This window comes from Somniosus microcephalus, chromosome 13, assembly GCF_052327205.1.
Source record: "Somniosus microcephalus isolate GS21.2 chromosome 13, FLI_Smic_1.0, whole genome shotgun sequence".
NCBI classification, from domain to species: Eukaryota; Metazoa; Chordata; class Chondrichthyes; order Squaliformes; family Somniosidae; genus Somniosus; species Somniosus microcephalus.
In genome coordinates this window covers 134,448,150-134,469,498 of record NC_140999.1, presented here as the reverse complement: position 1 = coordinate 134,469,498, position 21,349 = coordinate 134,448,150, and the positions used below count along the sequence as shown (strand labels likewise).

The 21,349-nt window shown below is 47.7% G+C and overlaps 1 protein-coding gene across 1 annotated transcript in view; it reads left to right on the top strand.

Moving 5' to 3' along the window:
- LOC147108604 (uncharacterized) overlaps positions 1-21,349 on the top strand; it is a 67,514-nt gene that overhangs the window by 21,824 nt on the left and 24,341 nt on the right. The window contains exon 4 of the mRNA XM_086004287.1: positions 9,874-9,900. Coding sequence (XP_085860413.1) covers positions 9,874-9,900 — 27 coding nt within the window. The remainder of the gene's footprint in view (positions 1-9,873; positions 9,901-21,349) is intronic.

Sequence of the window (21,349 nt, the reverse complement as noted above, 5' to 3'; positions counted from 1 at the left end):
CCGAGGCCTGGTTCATTCAAGCCGAGTCCAGATTCCGGCTGAAAAACATTACAGTCGACGCCACGAAGTACGACTACCTCGTCGCCTCTCTCACCTACGCCACTGTCCCCAAGGTTTGGGCAGCGCTGCAGGATCCACCAGTGGAAGGCAATTACGAACATCTGAAGGCCGCGCTCCTTAAAAAATTTCAAGCGTCCTCTTAACAGCGCAACTGCCAACTCCTCGACCTCCCCGGCCTTGGTGACGCTTCACCATCGGATCTGCTTTCCCACCTGCTGTCCCTCTCGGACGACAAAAACCCCGGCGCCCTCTTTCGCACGCTTTTCATTCGGCAGCTCCCCTCCAGCATCCGCCCGCTCATTGTGGAGTCTGGCTCCACGGACCTGAATGAGATAGCCGAAAAGGCCGACTGGCTGCTCTCTGCGCAGACCGCCCGCGACGTCGCGCCCGACCTCACGGCAACGACCACGCGGTCTCCCCGGCCCACTAGGCCCAACCACCCTACCACTCCGGGTCACTGCTACTACCACACCCGTTTTGGCACTAGGGCCCAACGCTGCACGCCACCATGCACTTTCAAACCCCCCCCCGCACCGGCCCCCATGATGGCCGCGGGGCAAAAGGGGCCTCTACTGTACGTCACCAACGACAGCACCAACCGCCGATTTCTGTGCGACACAGGGGCCCAGCACAGCATCACCCCCGCCTCCGCCCTCGAAATCCAACGTGGCGCATGGGGTATCACGCTGGCCGCAGCCAATGGCTCTGACATCCGCACATACGGCACCTGCATGGTCACGCTTGACCTCGCAGGCCGCCGCTACCGCTGGGAGTTCCTCACAGCCAGGGTCCTCTGCCCACTCATCGGCGCCGACTTCCTACGCGCCCACGGCCTCCTTGTCGACATTCTGAGGCACTGCCTCGTCGACATCAATACTATGGCCCCCATCCCTGGCGCATTCACCCCGGCCCGTTCGGCCGGCCTGACGACCTACTGCCTCGCCAGAGCCACGGACGACTACTCGGCACTTCTAGCCGAGTTTCCCGCCCTCACTAACCCGACCTTTTCGGCCAAAGCCGCCAAACACGGTGTGGAGCACTATATCCCCACCACCAGCCCCTTGGTTTCTGCCCACGCCCGCAGACTCAACCCGGCCAAGCTGGAAATCGCGCGGGCCGAGTTCACCACCATGGAGCAACTCGGCATCATCCGCCGCTCCAGCAGCCCTTGGGCCTCGCCCCTCCACATCGCCCCCAAGCCCGGCGGAGGCTGGCGCCCCTGCGGGGACTACCGCCGCCTCAACGACGCCACCACCCCCGACCTCCAACTAGAGGCCGTCCCGCCAGCAAGCCAGCACAGCCGGTGGCGAACCGCCCGGCCCCACCAACTAGACCGGCGACCACTCAGAGCCGCTCCGGCAGAACCATTAGACCATCATCACGACTCGTCCACTCCTCCTAAGCGGATTCTGGGGGGAGCTCTGTGGCGACACGCCACCACTGGAAATAATCCACTCACAGCGGCACGGACAGTTTAAGCAGACGCCCCCAGCCGGGGGCCCTTTCCTCCAGCAACTTGTTTCCCGCAGGGACAGGCTGCCGGGAGCACTTCCTGTCTGGGGAGTATTTAAGTGGTTGCGCGGGCTTTTCCAGTTTCTCTTTGCCATGAGGTTGATTAAAGCAGTTGTGTTTCACCAACTCTGGTCTCGACTCCCACGTTTGCCGCGGTATCTCAACACAGAGGAGATTTACAAGGACGTTGCCGGGAGTAGAGAATCTTAGCTATGAGGAAAGACTGGATAGGCTGGGTCTGTTTTCCTTGGAACAGAGGAGGCTGAGGGGAGACCTTATTGAGTTGTATAAAATTACGAGGGGCATAGATAAAGTGGATAGAAAAGACCTATTTCCCTTAGCAGAGGGGTCAAAAACCAGGGGGCACAGGTTTAAAGTAATTGGTGGAAGGTTTAGAGGGGATTTAAGGGGAAATTTCTTCACCCAGAGGTTTGCGGGGGTCTGGAACTCACTGCCTGGAAATGTGGTAGAGGCAGGAACCCTAACCACATTTAAAAAGTACTTGGATGTGCACTTGGGATGCTGTAACCTGCAGGGCTATGGACCAAGAGCTGGGAAGTGGGATTAGGCTGGATAGCTCTTTGTTGGCCGGCGTGGACACAATGGGCCGAAATGGCCTTCTTCCGTGCTGTAACTTTCTATGATTCAATGCTTATAGCGAGTCAATAGGGGTAACACCAGTACCACCACTGTGAGTGGTACTTGAAAAGTAAAAATTTGCTGGGCCATGGGGAAAGAATAGGGGAGTGGGACTAATTGGATAGCTCTTTCAAAGAGCCAGCACAGGCATGATGGGCTGAATGGCCTCCTTCTGCGTTGTATGATTCTATGATATTTCAAAGTGGATTCTGAATTATTCTAGCCACGACTTTAATTTTAGATAAACGTGAAGTTTATAGTATGACGTCCCTTTAAGAGAGAAACAATATTGAGTAATTGCCTTATCAGAGTGGTTGTGCCTTGATGTATCGATTGGTTAGTTAATTTGAAGCAACACTGCTATCTTCTTAAATACAGTTCAGCAGGTGACCCACCTTCATCTCACTCCCTGTTGGTGAGGTTTCATCTTCACCATCAATCAAGCTTGTTCTAACCCTGTTATTTTAGGACTTTTTTTTTAGATAACTTTTCAAATGTCTCTCATTTGGACAGTTCTCTTTCTGGCACTGTGTTTTTACACTTTTATTAATATATAAATGGCTTGGCCGACATACATGACCATTTAGTGAAAGAGCGTGGGCCATGCACATTGAAAGATAATGCTTTGATGCATTTAAAGTGAAATATTAGATCTTCTAAGAGTTGTGTGTGATACATTGAGCCCCTCATTATTTAGCATAAAGGAATGGATAGAGGGCAGCATTGCATTGTCTTGGAATTCATATCACTGCAGTCTCTTCTACAGCTTGTATAGGCTGTATGTCTCTGAAAGCTGGATTAATGGGACCTTTCTAACTAAATTTGAGGCAAGATATTTCTTTGCCTTGACAAAATAATTTGCATAAAAATGTCTTTAATACATATTGCCGAGACACTGACTTAGGCACAGCCTTTCAATGTCTTTTAAACGCATGTGTCTAAGTTATCTAATCTATTGCTTTATGTTAAATTAATATTTTTATCACTCTGGTACACCAAAAATTCAATTTACTTGCCAAATTATGCATGTTATCAGGGGAACCATTTCTCATCAAAGAAAATCAACGGATAATCAAATATTTGCCATAGTTCAAAGGACTCTCAGATTATTCCAGCAAATGTATTCAACATGGAAGATCACAATGTAAATCAACATGTAAATACCTACCCTTTTAAGGAGTTTTCTTTTGTTTGTCTCCTGGTTTCAATGTCGGATTGTATTTTTTTCCCCCAGGTTTCCACCAAATATTTGGAAGTTATCACAAGCTTTGCCTCAAAACAATTACCATAATTAGGAACAATCAATGTCATGATTATTGCATCAAAACAATTAGCTGATTAGTTGACCAGAGAAAAGCAACATTAAAAGATGATGTGCTTGAAAATCAAGCTCATTCAACAACAACAACAACAACTTGATTTTAAAAAGCACTTTTAACGTGGAAAAACATCCCAAGGTGTTTCACAGGGACTACATCAAACAAAAGTTGACATCGAGCCACACAGGAGATATTAGGACAGATGGGCAGATTTTAAGGAGCATCTTCAAGGAGGAGAGAGAGGTAGAGAGACACAGAAGTTTAGGGAGGGAATTCCAGAGCTCAGGGCCAAGGGAGCTGAAGGCACGGCCACCAATGGTAGAGCGATGCAAATCAGGGATGCGCAAAAGGCAGAATTGGAGGAGTGCAAAATTGGAGGATTCCCATGGGAATCAGACCAATGTTTCTCTGACTCAAAACTGGTCCTCTGAACACTCTGGATGACTGTAATCAATGCAAGGTTAACTGAAGCATAAAGCTAACAATTTTAATTAAACATTACAAAACCTCTTCAGTTATTTTCAGCTCAATGGCTTGGTTATCTCATCTCATCAATGCTGCATAATATAAATAATCAAGATAGCTAGAGAAGCTGAAAGTGAATGACTCAAGAAAACTTGAGCCCCACTTATTGTTGCGACTTGTTCACTTTTTCAGCAAGCTGTCAGTTTTCTTTTAACTTGTAAATAAATGTCCAGTGTTGGACTCAGTTTCCATTTCATTTTCCAGGCAATGTGATATCTCAACTGTATTCGGCCATGCTGAGCTCCTACTTTTCCCCTCACAAACATACGAACTGTGCAGCTTCAAGCAATCCTGACTGCACTTTTTATGATCCCACAGTTATCTTCACTGAAAAGAAAGCCACACAAAGTTAGCTGTCTATAACTGTAAGGGGTTTTGGATCGCAGAGGTTTCTCTCTCTAGAGGCCTCTCTCTCTTGCACAGTAAAACCTTGAGTGGTTCGACCCACTCGCCCCTTAGATTCTATACTCTGGACTTTGGGGCAGGAACTACAATGTAGAGAAAACTCTTGTAGACCAAGTTTGATGAAACAAAATGAAATTTTATTGCATAAGGAAAAAGAAATCAAATGCAAGCAGATAAGAGAGTACATGGGAGGGAACAACACAAACAAATCACAATGACACAATACTAACTAAGGCAAATACAGGCATCTTATACTCTACAAAGATCATCATGAAATAAGGAAACACACGGAACATCGAGGGACAACAACTCATGTTAATTGTACCCTTAAGTCCACTCCCTTAAACCTATCTAGATCTGATTGTGAAGGGCCAGAAATATGCTCACCAATCCAACTAGGAAGTACCAGGTTTTGAAAACAAGTCTGGGTTTTGATCTCTTCAGGCGTCCCGTCTCCTCGTGGATCGTGGAACCCCAGTGAGCTGCACCACACCTCTCTCCTGAGGTGGGGGTCGGGGCAGCTGGACACCGGCTGCTTCTGTCATTTGTTTTTGTCTCTTCTCCCGAGCCGGAGCGGGTCGATGGCCTCTCGTTTCGTCAATGGCCCGGGGTTGGTCGATGATCTCCCGAAGTTTTAACCCCGGGGCGGGACGCCGGCTTCAAACGACCTTCTTGATGGTGGCTTAGTCTTCTTCTTCTTCCTCCGATGGTGGAGAGGAGTTTGTTGATCTTCTCCCAAACCAGCTCCTCTTTACCCAGCTCAAAAGCTGGACCGGCTGCCAACGCTCCAAGGCTGAGCTCGAAAGGCTGAGGCTCACCCCACCGCTCCGAAGAAGCTCCGACTCAACTACAACTTATCTTCACTGCTCAGCTGCCGAATTCCTACCCCAGTCTTCCAATTATACTTTTCCTTCAGAAGCTTCTACTTCCCGCCCAAAATCAGGTTAGTCTTTGTTTAACTTTTGGCGGGCTGGGAGCACAGCGGGGTAGTTATTATATTCTAAAATATTTTAGAGGGCCGGTAAAGGCCCATCTCTGGTCTGGAATGACCTTCATTGTTTTAATGTCCTGCTGATCTCATTATCTAGTCCTTGGTGCTGTTCTCATGAATATGAAATTGTCCCCTTTTGTCTGGGTCAACATTTAGATGGCCTCTGTCTCCAGGCCGATCTTGACTGGATCTGCATCCAATCCATATGCATGGGTGGGTGTCTGGTTTCGTTCTCTCAGAAACAGCTTCCAGAACTTACTGTGGGTTGAATCCACAAAGCTGTCTGAGGATTCGCAGGAACCATTTTAAAATGTCCCAATAAGCCGGTCACGTGGTATGGTGGCCATTTTGTATGCCCCTTTTTCTGGGCTTCTTTTAAAACAGTCTTTAAAAATCATGGCTTCTTCTGCCATTTGACCCTTTATAATATAAAGTTCAATTTTGCAAATCCTACACTCCCCCCTGATGATACTGTAACTTGCTTGAAGTATCATAATTCTGGGTGAGCATAATTTTCTGACTTTCCACAATCAAACCATCCCCAGTATTTACCTATCTATGACCCCACGACACATGCATTTCCCATTTCAGAAAAACCTAGTGTACATTGAGCATCTACAGATGGCAATACCTTGGAGTTATAATCTGACAACTTACTTCCAGGCGTGGAGGGGGGCCTTATACCCCTACATCACCTGGTGCATACACACTATCTTTTAATAATAACAACACATCTAATAAACTTCAATAATAAAATAAAGTACACACACGAAAATTACAACGCACATGAATACATATCAAAAATAATACAGAGGAGGGAGGGAAAGTTTTAACTTTATACAAAGCAGCAAAAATCTAAACGGGTGTCTCTTCTTCTACCCGCACATAATGCTCCCTCCATTCCCCTCTATTCTCATACTTTTGCGAATGTTTGACCTTTTTACAGTGTACAAACAGTAAATAAACTACAATGATAACCTGGCACAGTACAAGAATGTGGGAGGTTATCCTAATCCAAGAAGGGACTTCTATATTAGTGAACAGGTCCCACCACGGTGGGGTCACTATATCCAATATGTTTGCCCCTATCTCTAAAGTCTTCAGCTCCAGTGTGTAGAAGTGTTTCTGTGAAACAACAATGGCTTTTAACCTCTTGGTGAGGTGTCAGGGAGAAGGGGAATGATATATCCAAAATGTGCAACGAATCGCTCCAGATCGGTGAAATTCTCTTTAACAGTGATGTGAACAGTGGAAATTTCAGGAATGGGGGCAATTCGCTCTTGGGCCACTTGAACTTCTGCCCTGGGCTTGAAACAGAAGCTGCTGTCACTAACCGGACACCAACCGTGCTGTCCATGCTGGTAGTGGGGCACTGCAGTGGTGACACAGTATGTCCCACCTCCTATATATGCCACCTGCGGTGGCACATGGCCTTGTGCCATTACCTCCATGGTGCAATTTATAGGCTTCACGCCAGCCGTTCTGAACCCGCACTGTTGGTTTGAATGGGCATTCAAGTGCTGGGGACACAGGATGATGTGTGCTCCCTGGCTCCGGCACCCCGAGAGGTCAGTACCCATCATTGCATGCTCCCATCGAATGACGTAAGGTGGGACCCCTGTGTAGCGAATATGCGCACCCCCCTGAATGACTCCAATGTTCTCCACCCTGTATACCAGGGCAGGTTTAGCTGTCTTTCCCATCACCGGCATTCTTACCACTATACCCATAATGGTGTGATTAGACCGTCCACAGTCCACTGGGACTGGGTAGGCCTCTGAAGCTAGTCTGAGCTGGCACGGACTCAATGCATTCTCAAAAGGGTGGAGGGCTGCGAGGTGCTTGTTGCTGATCCAGGAGGGGACTAAACCTTGTTTCAAATCCTCCAGGTTACTGCGGCCCTCGCCCAGTAACCACGCCCCGTATAGCACACAAGTTTCATTCTGCGCAGCCTGATCGGACGCGTTCCGATCCTCCCTGATGAGAGCATTTACTGTTCTGGCGTGTTTCTCCAGCTCAGCTATTATCTCTTTTAAGTGTAGTGTCATGGCCTGGTCCTCATGTAACTCAGAACCCACTACCTTATTCTCGTCAGTCAGTATCTTTCTCAACTGTGTTTTCAAACCATTGATCTGGGTTTGCAGCTCCACATCATCCAGTGTGTTGATGACGGAAGTTCCTGTATTAAAAGCTGTGAAAATATCATTTACTGCACCCCTTCTTTGTCTCCCTACTCTGTCCAAGACCTCATGTGGTATGGTGTATAATCCGGCTCTGTCGACATCGGCAAAGTCGAATTCGTAAAACTGTTTAAACATGTTTGTTAACAGGACCTGGTATAATTGCTCCGTTTCCCTGGGGCACCACCCTGGCAATCGTACCTCGGTGAGGTAAAATCACCGAAGCCACCACGTAGTGCACCCCTTGGTACAGCACCTGACCTGTGGGTACCAATACCAATCCATTCCTGGGTCCCTTTGTTGTGGTGGGGCACCCTTCCTTGAGGGCTTTAGCTACCGGAATTGTGGGCAGGGGCTTGCGGGGTCGGGTGATGAGCTCAGTGGCTTTTACTGGGATCTGAGAGTATGGGACTCCGCAAGCCTGTGTGCTGACGTCCCACCTCATTCCTTGTCCAGCATCCTGCCACTGCCTTTGGAAAAAGATGGAGACGCCTGTGGGGCAAGCGCATTCTGAACCCCACATACAGATGTAGATCCCCTCATCTGGTTCCCACCATTTGTCCCAACAGACACTCAACCCCCCATGAGTTCCCGTAATAGTCCGATGGGTGTTGTTACCCAGTCTCTCCCACTCCACAGTGGAGTTCTTCATGGTGCTGCTCAACTTGCTCAGCCACCACCAACGATTCAAAGGTACCCGTCCATTGCAAACAAGGCAAATCTTCCTCCCAGCGGTGGCGCTGATCCTGGGTGCGATGACCCTCACCCTGGGGCACATCAGAGACATTTCTCTGTATGCAAACCCCGTCTGGCTGGAGTATTCAGTGGAGTTCGACCCCAGCCAGCCTGGCCATCTTCCTTCATGGAAGTATACGGCAGTCTCTTCAGCGTCCCGTGGGCCGGTTCCATCAGTCGCGATGGGGCCTCTGTTGCCAGAGCACCCATATATTGTGGAGTCCTTGGTGCGGCCCCGATAGGCCCAGCTCCATCCGATCGTCATGAACGTGACGAAGATCCCTCTCATCTTTTCTGGCTCCTGTAACAGGTTAAACAATATAGCCAGGCTCCCGAGAGATTCTGGCTTAGGTGACGGCATGATCGGGTCTTTTGACCTCGATCCAAAACTACACACATACTGGGCAGATTTCAAAACTACTTAAACTCTAATCATTTTAATATTTACACACCTTAAACTTAAAACTTAAACTTAACTTACGTACAGCGCCGCCCGTCCCCGGGCGGCTTGCGTAATCCCTGATTGGACTGCAGCTCGCCGCTCCCTGTGGCGGGGCTGCAGTGACCTGTGGCCTGGGTTCCCCGCAGCCTTTTGCTGTTAATCGGGGACTGTGTTTTTTCATGGATTTCTGAAGTCGGCGTCTATTGGGAGTGGGGGACTCGGGCCAAGGTTTTACTGGCTGAGGCGTACGAGTCGACCTGCGAAAAGGTACTTTGGGCGTGGCTCCCTTAGCGAGTGGACCTTCGGGTGGGACCTTAGCTCTCACAGCCCGTGGCTCTTCCACGACTGTGGGCTTCGGCTCCCTCCCCTCAGGCTCCGCCCCTTTGGGATTTGGGTCTGTGGCAGACGACTCCTCCTCACCTGTCCCTACAGGTGGAGGATCTCCGCCCCCAATTTCTACCTCCCCCACGCTCGAGTCGAGGGCGGGACCTCCGTCCTCCGACTCCACCTCCGCTAGAATAGTGTCGAGGGTGGGACCCTGTTGTTCGGGCCCCTCCTCGTCCGAGTCCCAGGCCATAGGGGAAGCCTCCCCCCAGGTGGGCAGGACAGCTTCTCCTTCCAAGCAGGCTACAACGCCAGCTTGTGTGGTCTGTGACTCATCGCACGCCTCAGGCTGAGGATCTGTACCCTCAGACCTGGCTTCGGTTGCTGATGCTCCTGCACCCGGATTAAACTGCTTGCACTGATTGATGTGAAACCATTTACAAGCCCTTAGCTGACCCTCTAAACTGCCAGCCCTCGCTGTTAACCTAGCGTTCTCCTCCCTTAAATCCTGCTCAACTAACTTAGCCTCTGCAAACTGACACCGTAGGTATTCCTCCATTTCACAGGAGGTCTCTTCCTGTGCATGTCTTTCTAGAGGATACAGGTCGACAGGCTGCGCTGGCTCTAGTCATTTGGGCACAGCGGTCGGGGTTTCAGGAACGACAAGACCAATGGTGATGACTATCTTCCCCTGCGTGATCATCAGAGACCGCATTGTCTCTATGATTGACTCTATTGCAGCGGGATCCATAACTGCACCAGCTCCTTGTGCTGGGGCAGGAGCTACAGCTTGGGTTTGGGCGGGTGCTGGGGCGGCGGTCTGGGCTTGGGCTTGGGCTGTGGGAAATTTTCCCTTATTATCCTTCCACGGATTTCTACAGTCCTTGCGCCAATGTCCATCCTTCCCACACCCGTAGCAATTGAGCTTGGCTTGGACAGGGCGATTCCCCTCCTGATGCCACTCCTTCTTGCTTGGGGCTGCGGGTTTTGCCTCATGCACCTTTCCCTTCTGGGGAGGTGTTTCCTGACCTCTACAATTCTTGTACGCAACATTGAGCTGACGGAGCACCGTCTCCTCCGTGACACCGGGACCTTGGGGATCAAACCACGACCTGGCTAAGGCCCGTATCTCTGGCAAGCTGTTGGTAACCAAGCAACGGAGCCAATGAACCCGCTGTTCGTCGCACATTGCAGCCCGTTCAGGCATATCCGGACAGCTGCGTCGATACACTGGCCACAGCCTTTCTGTGAAAACCCGTGGGGGTTCTCCAGATAGCTGCACGGTCCCTTCTACACGGTCGAACGGACTACCGTCGTCCACTCCCATCACTTCTAAAACTTCCTCCCTGAGATCCGCATACCCGTTCCATCCCCTCTTACTCTCAACTGAGAGGCACTGAAGGATTGTGCAATCCAGGGAGAAAAGCAACAGTTTCACCTGTTCCTGTTCATCACAGTCATTAATGGCTGCTGTTTCCTCTATCTCCCTGAAATGAATCGAGGGATCTCCCTTTACTGTGAGTCGTGTGAGGTGGCTCACCATGGACCTTAATTGCGGGGCAGCGTAGGGCACCACGAGCTGGTTCTGGTGGGGTACGACATCGCCATTGCCGGCGTTGGGACCAAACCTCTGGTGCCGAGCGGGACACATTGGTGCCGGTCCCGGCTTTGCTACCAGTGGTTGTTCTTTCTCACATTCCACCTCGGCTACCTCCTCTTTTACGACCCCCTGTTTTTCCAGCCAAGTCTCACTATAGCTCGGCGGTGCTGAGGGCTCGGTGGCTGGCACCACAACTATTTCAGCTGGAATCGGCTGTTTTGATTCCTTTAAAAAGTCCATGTGACTGGCTTTCGGGCTGACGAGACACACCATGCCTTTTGCCTTAACCAGGGCTGTTCTTAGGTCCTCTATGGTCTTTTGGCAGGGGCCGTGGTCTGTGCTCTCAAACCCGTGCTCGAGGGCTAGCTTGTAAGCTGCCTTAACCTCCACTACTCTCTCCTCCTGCGCTCTTAGCTGTTGTGCGAGGCGGGCGTTTTTCTCCCGTATCCTCATTTCATTGATCTTTGCCTCAGTAACCTGGCACTCCAGGTACTCTATCCTAGCCTGATGTTGACTAGCTACCACTTGGCGTTCCTGATTTAGCGCTTGAAGCGCTGTGATGAGTTTTTCCCCACCCATGGCATTTTCCTCTATCTCTGCTGCCTGGGTTGTGATCCTGGCTGCCTGTGCTGCAACGACCCGGTCCAAGATCTGGACCTGCTTCTTGTAACACATCAGCCACACTGCCTTCTCTACTGACTTCTTATGCTTTTTGCTCTCTGTCCACCTGATGGCTGCGTCCAACAGACACCCATCCAGTAAGAGATCGGAAATCCACTGCTTAGTGAGATTTACCTTGCCAAAGACATAATCCGCTATCCTCTCATCCATTGCATTTCGACCATTCAAACTCGGATCTACTACATTGCAATACTGCTGCCAGAGTCCTGCCGTGGTCGCCATTTTCTGTAAGGGGTTTTTGATCGCAGAGGTTTCTCTCTCTAGAGGCCTCTCTCTCTCTTGCACAGTAAAACCTTGAGTGGTTCGACCCACTCACCCCTTAGATTCTATACTCTGGACTTTGGGGCAGGAACTGCAATGTAGAGAAAACTCTTGTAGACCAAGTTTGATGAAGCGAAATGAAATTTTATTGCATAAGGAAAAAGAAATCAAATGCAAACAGATAAGAGAGTACATGGGAGGGAAAAACACAAACAAATCACAACGACACAATACTAACTAAGGCAAATACAGGCATCTTATACTCTACAAAGATCATCATGAAATAAGGAAACACACGGAACATCGAGGGACAACAACTCATGTTAATTGTATCCTTAAGTCCACCCCCTTAAACCTATCTAGATCTGATTGTGAAGGGCCAGAAACATGCTCACCAATCCAACTAGGAAGTACCAGGTTTTGAAAACAAGTCTGGGTTTTGATCCCTTCAGGCGTCCCGTCTCCTCGTGGATCGTGGAACCCCAGCGAGCTGCGCCACACCTCTCTCCTGAGGTGGGGGTCGGGGGCAGCTGGACACCAGCTGCTTCTGTCATTTGTTTTTGTCTCTTCTCCCGAGCTGGAGCGGGTCGATGGCCTCTCGTTTCGTCAATGGCCCAGGGTTGGTCAATGATCTCCCGAACTTTTAACCCCGGGGCGGGACGCCAGCTTCGAACGACTTTCTTGATGGCGGCTTAGTCTTCTTCTTCTTCCTCCGATGGTGGAGTGGAGTTCGTTGATCTTCTCCCAAACCAGCTCCTCTTTACCCAGCTCAAAAGCTGGACCCGGTGCATATGCTCCAAGGCTGAGCTTGAAAGGCTGGGGCTCACCCCACCACTCCGAAGAAGCTCCGACTCAACTCCAACTTAACTCCACTGCTCAACTGCCGAATTCCTACCCCAGTCTTCCAATTATACTTTTCCTTCAGAAGCTTCTACTTCCCGCCCAAAATCAGGTTAGTCTTTGTTTAACTTTTGGCGGGCTGGGAGCACAGCGGGGTAGTTATTATATTTTAAAATATTTTAAATGGCTGGTAAAGGTCCATCTCTGGTCTGGAATGACCTTCATTGTTTTTAATGTCCTGCTGATCTCGTTATCTAGTCCTTGGTGCTGTTCTCATGAATATGAAATTGTCCCCTTTTGTCTGGGTCAACATTTAGATGGCCACTGTCTCCAGGCCGATCTTGACTGGATCTGCATCCAATCCATATGCATAGGTGGGTGTCTGGTTTCTGTAATGATCAATAATATGTCATTCTATAGTGGACATAAATTTATAACAGAAATAGACAGTTTCCTAGAAGTAAAGGGAATTAAGGGTTACGGGGAGCAGGCAGGAATTTGGACATGAGTCTAGGTTCGGATCGGTCATGGCCCTGTGGGTAGCGGAGCGGGCCCAGGGGCCATGTAGCCTGATCCTGCTCCTATTTTGTGTGTCTAATTCTGTTAGATTCAGGAGATTGTTCTGTGATAGTGGATTGGCAGTTAGGATCAGATCAGCCATGATCTTATTGAATGGCGGAGCAGGCTCGAGGGGCAGATTGGCCTATTCCTGCTCCCATTTCTTAAGTTCTTATGTTCTTATGGACACTAGGTGGAGCCGTAGAGCTGTGTAAAGCTGTATATAGCTGTATGTATAAGACTACACTACCCAGCTATATGTATATTAAGACTACATTACCCATGAGGCACTAGGCTACCCACAAGGCAGCAGTCAAGATGGAAGCCTCTACAGACACTGTACCTAGTCCACATGTGCTCAATAAAAGTGTCTAGCAAAAGCTAGCTGTGTTCATAATAAGAATGTCTATTTATTAATGAACATAAGATGGTACCAGGATGGTGAAGATCTGCTGAAAATTGTGAAAAGGGACATGGAGAATTTGAAGCCACCAGAGCGTTTGAATCTCAAGGGAAATGTCGACTACAATTGGCAGATTTTTAAACAACAATTCGAACTCTACATTGCTGCCATCGGATTCAGTAGGAAGCCAGATGCAAGAAAAATAGCGTTGCTGCTTACGGTTGCAGGCCCACAGGCGATAGAGGTATTTAATACATTTGTATTTAATCCAGAGGAGAACAGAGAAAAATTAGAAGATGTGCTAAAAAAATTTGATGCACATTGCTCTCCCAAAAAGAATGAGACGTATGAAACATACATCTTCCGTTCTCGGACACAGCAACAAAATGAGACTTTTGATAGCTTTATAACTGATCTGAAACTGAAAGCACAGACATGTAATTTCTCTGAGCTCAAAGCATCCATGATTCGTGACCAGATTGTGTTTGGTATTCATGATAAAAAAGTCAGGGAACGTCTGTTGAGAGAAACCGAACTAAATTTGGAAAATGCGGTGAAAATATGCCAAGCCAGCGAGCTAGCTCGAAAGCACGCGAAGACTTTCAGTGAAATCAATAATGATGCGATTGTAATGAGTGATAATGCTGCTGTCGGTGTTGTGTCCTAGAAGGGGAAGAAATATGGGCAGAACAGAAATGAAAAGCAATCGGAGGATGACATTTTTAATTGTAAACGCTGTGGTTACAAACACCAGTTAAAACAATGCCCAGCATTTGGAAAAATGTGCACAAAGTGTAATGGAAAGAATCACTTTGCCAAACAATGCTTTTCAAAAGTAAAAACAACGAAAGGGCAACAAGTTAATGTGATTGAGGACACTGATTTAAGTGAGACATTTTTTGTAGGAATGGTGTCATGTGACGATATCAAAAAAGATACAGAAAATGTGCAGCCCTCAGAAATGGACAATGCTGAACATAAAGTCAATGCAGTAAAAGTGGACAAATGGATGATCCCACTGCAGATAAATGGAGCATTAGTTACATTGAAACTGGACACTGGGGCAAAAGCAAACTTAATCAGTATGAGTGACATAAAAAATATGAAAGAAAAGCCCAAAATACAGAAAAAGTCAGTGCTACTGAAGAGCTATAATGGACAGAAAATAGATAGCTTAGGTGTATGCAGACTTAAAGTGACAGTCAAAGCCAAAGTGCATCATCTCATGTTTTCTGTTTTGGCTGAAGGGCTTGATTCTCTACTAGGTGACAAAGCTTGTGAAGACTTAGAACTGGTCAAGAGAGTCTACCGTATAAACTGTGCCATAAGCAGACCAGATGACTCAGGTGATGAAGCAGAGAGCCCATCAAGGATGAAAAGGCCAAAGGGTGTCCATGTCTTCAAAAAGCCTAGTTTCTCCAAGAAGAAAGAAAAAGACTTTAAGGTCAAAGAGAAGCCAAAGGAAGAAAAGCACAAAGAGGAAAAATACAAGGAGAAAAAGTCCAAAGATATAACCGCAGCAGATGTTGTTAAGCAGTGGAAAGAGAAAAAGAAAAAGAAGAAGCCTGCACCAGAGCAGGAAGCAGTTCCGGTGGATACTCCTTCTTCCCTCAGGCCAATCTTTGGTGTTCCATTAGCCGAGGCTGCTGAGAGGACTATGCTGTATGATGGGATCCAGCTGCCAGCAGTTTTTCGAGAGTGCATTGACTACATTGAGAGTTATGGCATGAAGAGTGAAGGAAACACTGAAACCCTCTCCAAGCAAAGATCGCAAGGAGACCTCGATCTATACAAGAGCAGATCGATGACAATGCCGCAACTGCATCGTGTCATTCACCGCCAGAACAATCTCATGAAGACACATCAGACTTACCCGTGTTGAGAAGATCCACACGTGAAGTAAAAAAGCCTGATAGACTTAATCTTTGATTACAATGTAAAGCTTTGAAAATGTGTTGACTGTTTTGAAAATGTTTATGTTTATAGAGCACTAACAAAAGCGTTACTGATATTATCTTTATTGTTTTCTTGAAAGTTGATTGATATTGATTTTGTTAAACCTCAAAGAAAGGGGGATGTAATGAGCAATAACATGTCATTCTATAGTGGACACTAGGTGGAGCCGTAGAGCTGTGTAAAGCTGTATATAGCTGTATGTATAAGACTACACTACCCAGCTGTATGTATATTAAGACTACATTACCCATGAGGCACTAGGCTACCCACAAGGCAACAGTCAAGATGGAAGCCTCTACAGATACTGTACCTAGTCCACATGTGCTCAATAAAAGCGTCTAGCAAAAGCTAGCTGTGTTCATAATACGAATGTTTATTTATTAATGAACATAAGAGTTTATTTCTCTCAGAAATGGCTTCCAGAACTTACTGTGGGTTGAATCCACAAAGCCGTCTGAGGATTCGCAGGAACCATTTTAAAATGTCCCAATAAGCCGGTCACGTGGTATGGTGGCCATTTTGTATGCCCCTTTTTCTGGGCTTCTTTTAAAACAGTCTTTAAAAATCATGGCCTCTTCTGCCATTTGACCCTTTATAATATAAAGTTCAATTTTGCAAATCCTACATAACATTTCCTCATTCAATACAAGTAGCAATCACTGTGCATCAGCAAGTGAGTTCAGGTTTCAATGAGTACATTTGCCATTACATATTTTCACACTTAGCTAAAGAAAGCAACTAAATGACTACCCTGCTTACTAGTATGGCAGCTGCATTTAGTGTCAACAATATCAAATTATATGTAACATCATCGTATGTGACGTGATTTACAAAACATTTTAGACCCTTTCCTGACTCATAGAACCGTTTTTTTTTCTTGTAGGGGTTGGGCGGTGGGTGGGGGGTGCGGTGGGGGAGAGGGAAAGAGGAAAACAGGGTTTTTATACGATTAACAGCAAAACTAGCTGTTCACAGAGTGCACCAGGATTTCCTATTAATAATCCCTGCCCACTATCTGGTTTGGATTTAGTGGATGGAGGCTGCCCTTGCCCCAGTCCTCATGATGGATGAATTTAATGCCTATAAAACCCATATCTGCCCAATGATCAAGTTTTAGTAGGCTGCAGACAGGACCTCCTGTACTACATTTAGACCAGAGAACTTGATGAGAGCAGCCCACTCAATCCCAAAATACACTCCCTGAAAAACCAAAGCTGTGGTCTGGTTCTTACTCCTCCGCAGTGTTATGAGAGGCGCAAACCTCAGTTACTTCCGCTTAAGCTAGATCTGCATATTTGTGCCAGAGCATAAATGTATTAGCTGTACTCAACATTCTTTATTAACCCAGAAAATCTATATAAAAAGATAGTCCCAAACAACAAGGCTTCATATAAATTTCTCCTGCCTGCTGTATCTTCTACTGTGGATGTGCATTACTTTCTTTTATCATTTTATAGTATCTGCAGATTTGTCTGTTAGTGCCATTGCCCCTGTACACAGAAGTTCAAATGTTGAGTTAATCATCACTCGCCCATACCTGAGTATAATTATCAGGGTCACATTCAAGAGCTGTTTGTCTTTATTATAATTAATCAAACTGCGACTTGTTATTATCCCACCAAATATATAAAACAAAATGAGAGTACAGTTCGTTGATAAAGCATGTCTATTCATGTGAATGCAATTTTGCAATTGTGACAATAATAGCATTGATAATTGACATTAGCTGTACTCATTGGTAATATTATTAAAAGCTGATCAGGCAGAATGACTTTTAAAAATATATATGAGAGGGGATTTCCTTTACAGAAATGTTTGGCAAAACTATCTTCAGCTCGGGGAGAGCTGAGTGCTATTTTTGTTATATTGACATTGAGGGGGTGATTTTCATTCAGAAGCCGGGAAGGAGGCGGGACTACAACTTTCGGGGTTATAATCCCGCCTCCATCGAGATGCGGCCAATCCATGTGATTTTAACTTGATTGACCTTGTTGAGCCCACCCAGCGGGCTCAGCAGGCCAATTAAGGGCCACTCAGCAACAGGTGATGTCACAGACTGAAATTTCATCTGTCAAGACGTTTTGACAGATGAAATATCAGTGTTTCAGAGTCTTACTTCTAACCTGAGTCCTTCTACACAGACACAGTTGGAAATCTCACCGGCACAGAACGCTGCAGGCTGTCACTTTTGACAATTCGCAGCCATTCTTCTTTCTGTGCCGGTTAGATGATGGACTCCTGAAACCTAGAGGAAGGAAGGCTGAAAGGTAAGTAGAGGTAATTTAAACTTCTTTACACACCAAACACACTTACCTTTGCACTCATGCACCCATCGCTCCTGAACACCGACATCTCGACCCCTCCATGTCGTTCAACCCGACGGCCCAACTCCTCTAAGTTGGCATGGTTTGGAGCCATCGGGAATCCCACACTTCAAGCTTTAAAATAGGGATTAGGCTAAAAACTGCCTGTTAACTACCTGTTAACAGGCAGTTAATTGGCACTAATCCCTTCTCGCCTCGGGTAGGCGGGTCCCAATGCAGGGTGGGTACCCACCTCCTTTGAAACTTACATAGAGGCGGGTTGGGGGCAGGATGGTGTCGGGACCCCGAATTCGGGACATTAACCCCCCGCACGCCTCCAATCCTGACTCCACGGGTCAATGAAAATCAATCACTGAGTCTCATTTACTGTCACTCCAACTGAGCAAGGCACATGCATTTTAGTTTAAAGATGTGTCGTATTTGAATAAAGATTTTGTAATTGATCTTGCTCTTTATGATAATACGACTCTCTTGATCTTGCTTGACTGGTGCCCTGCCATTTGATTCAATATGCAGTCCCTCCACTACCAGTGCACTTTGTTGCAGTGCACGATCTGCAGTATTGCAGCAACTCACAAGGCTTTCCATCCCCAAGAACTCTACCAACAAAAAAGGACAACAGTACTATCATGGGAATGCCATCACCTCCCATGTCCCACCCCCAAGTCACTCATCATCCTGATTTGGATTGTATATCACTGTTCCTTCATGGGTCAAAACCATGGAATTCGCAACCTACCACCATCATCACCAGGACAGCAGCAATTTGCTTTTTTATTTTTCCTGCCAAAGTGGATCAATAAAACAACAAATGATTATTTAAATGGAGAGAGATTACAAAATTCTACAGTTCAGAGAGACCTGGGGGTCCTTGTGCATGAAACATAAAAAGTTAGCATGCAGGTACAGCAAGTAATCAAAAATGCAAATGGAATGTTGGCCTTTATTTCAAGGGAGTTGGAGTATAAAAGCAGGGAAGTCCTGCTACAACTGCACAGGGTATTGGTGAGACCACACCTCGAGTACTGCGTACAGTTTTGGTCTCCTTATTTAAGGAAGGATATACTTGCATTGGAGGCAGTTCAGAGACGATTCACTAGGTTAATTCCAGAGATGAGGGGGTTGACTTATGAGGAAAGGTTGAGCAGGTTGGGCCTATACTCATTGGAATTTAGAAGAATGAGAGGCGATCTTATTGAAACATATGGGGCTCGATTTTCATTGAGCCGTGGAGTCGGGTTTGGAGGCGTGCAGGGGGTTAAAATCGCAAAAACTGGCGGGCGGGACCGAGCAATTTTAACTCAGGCGTGTCTGATGGTCCTGACTCCATTCCACATCCACCAGGCGGGACTGGTCTTTAAGGCCATTAATTACCACTAAATGGCCTCTATAATGCTATTTTAACAGGCCCTTGCAACTTTAACCCTTTTCCCACGTAAAACACGCCTGGTGGGAATCACGAATGTGAAACCTGACGGGAGCACTATTGGATTGCTGACTATCAACTGCAGGACAACCATTAAAGAGGAGATTTGATCAGCCATCATTTGCAGGTGGCAGGACTTACTGGTCTCAAGTCTGGGGCAACATTTACAAGGCTTAACCACACCTGTGGAAGGTTGGAGCCTCACAACCATCTCCAGTGTGGCCTCCTGGGAAACCCCTCTCGCTACCTTCACTCAGCGCTTCCTCAATGGAAGCATATACCAGAAGTATGGGAGCCATTTATTTCCTTCCCATCTGGGCATTAGAGGAGCTCGAGCACCAGCTATGGCACCAGCAGAACCAGGAACAACAGCAGCACCAGCAACAGCAGCAGCAGCAGGAGCGCCAGCCTGCTGCTCACCCACCTGAGGCTGCACAGGCCAGAAGGGGTCAGCGCCTGGAAGCCTGTCGGCGCAGGAGATACCCCCCAAACAGTGTCTACAGACGCAGGGTCATCTATCCCAACATGTCTGAGCAGCAGTACCAAAGGCGGCTCCGGCTTTCGCGAGAGGTAGTGACTGACATCTGCGCAATGCTACAGCAAGACCTGCTGCCCAGAGGACCAGGTGGACAAGCATTACCAGTGGCCGTCAAGGTCACCACCGCACTCAACTTTTTTGCCTCAGGCTCCTTTCAGGGATCAGCAGCAGACATCAGCGGCATCTCCCAGGCGGCCGCACACACTTGCATCACGCAGGTAACCGATGCCCTCTTTGCCCTCGCGCACAATCACATCCATTTCAGCAAGGATTGAACAAGTGTCACGGCGCGAGTGGTTGGATTAGCTCATCTGGCAGGCTTTCCAAGGGTGCAGGACGTCGTTGACTGCACACATGTGGCCCTTAGGGCACCCCATCGCAATCCAGGTATTTTTGTCAAACGCAAGGGCTTCCACTCCCTCAACATTCACCTGGTGTGTGACCACAAGAAGGAGATTTTGCATGTTTGTGCCATGTACCCTGGCAGTTGCCATGACTCCTTCATACTGCGCCAGTCTAGTGTGCCTCCACTATTCAGTCTGCCAGACCAACTTAACGGATGGCTACTTGGAGACAAGGGCTATCCCCTGAGGACGTGGCTAATGACGCCGTTGAGGAGATCATCCAACGAAGCTGAGGAGCGCTACAACTCCAGCCACATTTCCACCAGATCCATTATTGAACAAACCATCGGTTTGCTGGAAGATGCGCTTGAGATGCCTGGATGCAGCGACCCTAGAGACAAAACCTGCCAGAGATTCCTGCACCTGTGCCTGGAGTTCCATCATCTCTGATCTTATGGATGGACCCAGATGCAGAGGGTCGACATGGTGCTGAGCCAAGCTGGCAGAGTCCTGCACCCTCTGATTTGGACTCTCCACTGCTGTCCCTGTCTCCACAATCTGCTGATGCTCACTTGTGAGCTGTGATACACTAGGTGACAACACTACTCTATGTCCCGAAGGTCCCACCGAGGTGTGAGTGTCTGCGCTGGTGCTGGGTTGGCTGAATTCTGCTGACGCTGCGCCCTCAGAGGTTGCAGCTTCCTCTGAGGAGTTGGCTGCTTAGCCTCTTCTTCCTGGCTAGGGGGGACGGATGCTTGTGATGGTCCTGTGGGGGAGTAAAGGAAAGAGTCAGAGATGTGATGCAAAGGCTACATGCACATAGTTTTTTGCAGATGCTCATAAGCGCATCTGTTACAGCTTCACAATCATTATCAGCGACTCATGCAATGTCAAAGAGAGAGATGGGAAACTTTTCTGTCACCAGCTTGCTGTGTTGCACCCGTCTGTCCATCCCCCATGATCAAATCATCCTCAATGCCAATGATTTCCGGGGCATGCCTCCTCCCAGGGGGCCAGGTGGGCTATTGAGGGTGGCCCTCCTTCTGTACTGGCTTGCTCTCTCTTGTTGTGAGCTCTCTTTTCCTGCAATGAGGGAGACAAGTGGAGGTTGAGTGAGAATGAAGGAGTGAGTGTAGAGATTGCATAGCATAGATACTTAGAAGGAGACAAAGATGGCGTGAGGTTGCAAGACCAAGGGCCCTCCCTGTGTGTAGTCAGTTGTGTTCAAAGCATCAGAGTGATAGCGAGTGTGAGGGCTGCATGGTGGAATAGTTATGTGAATGTGA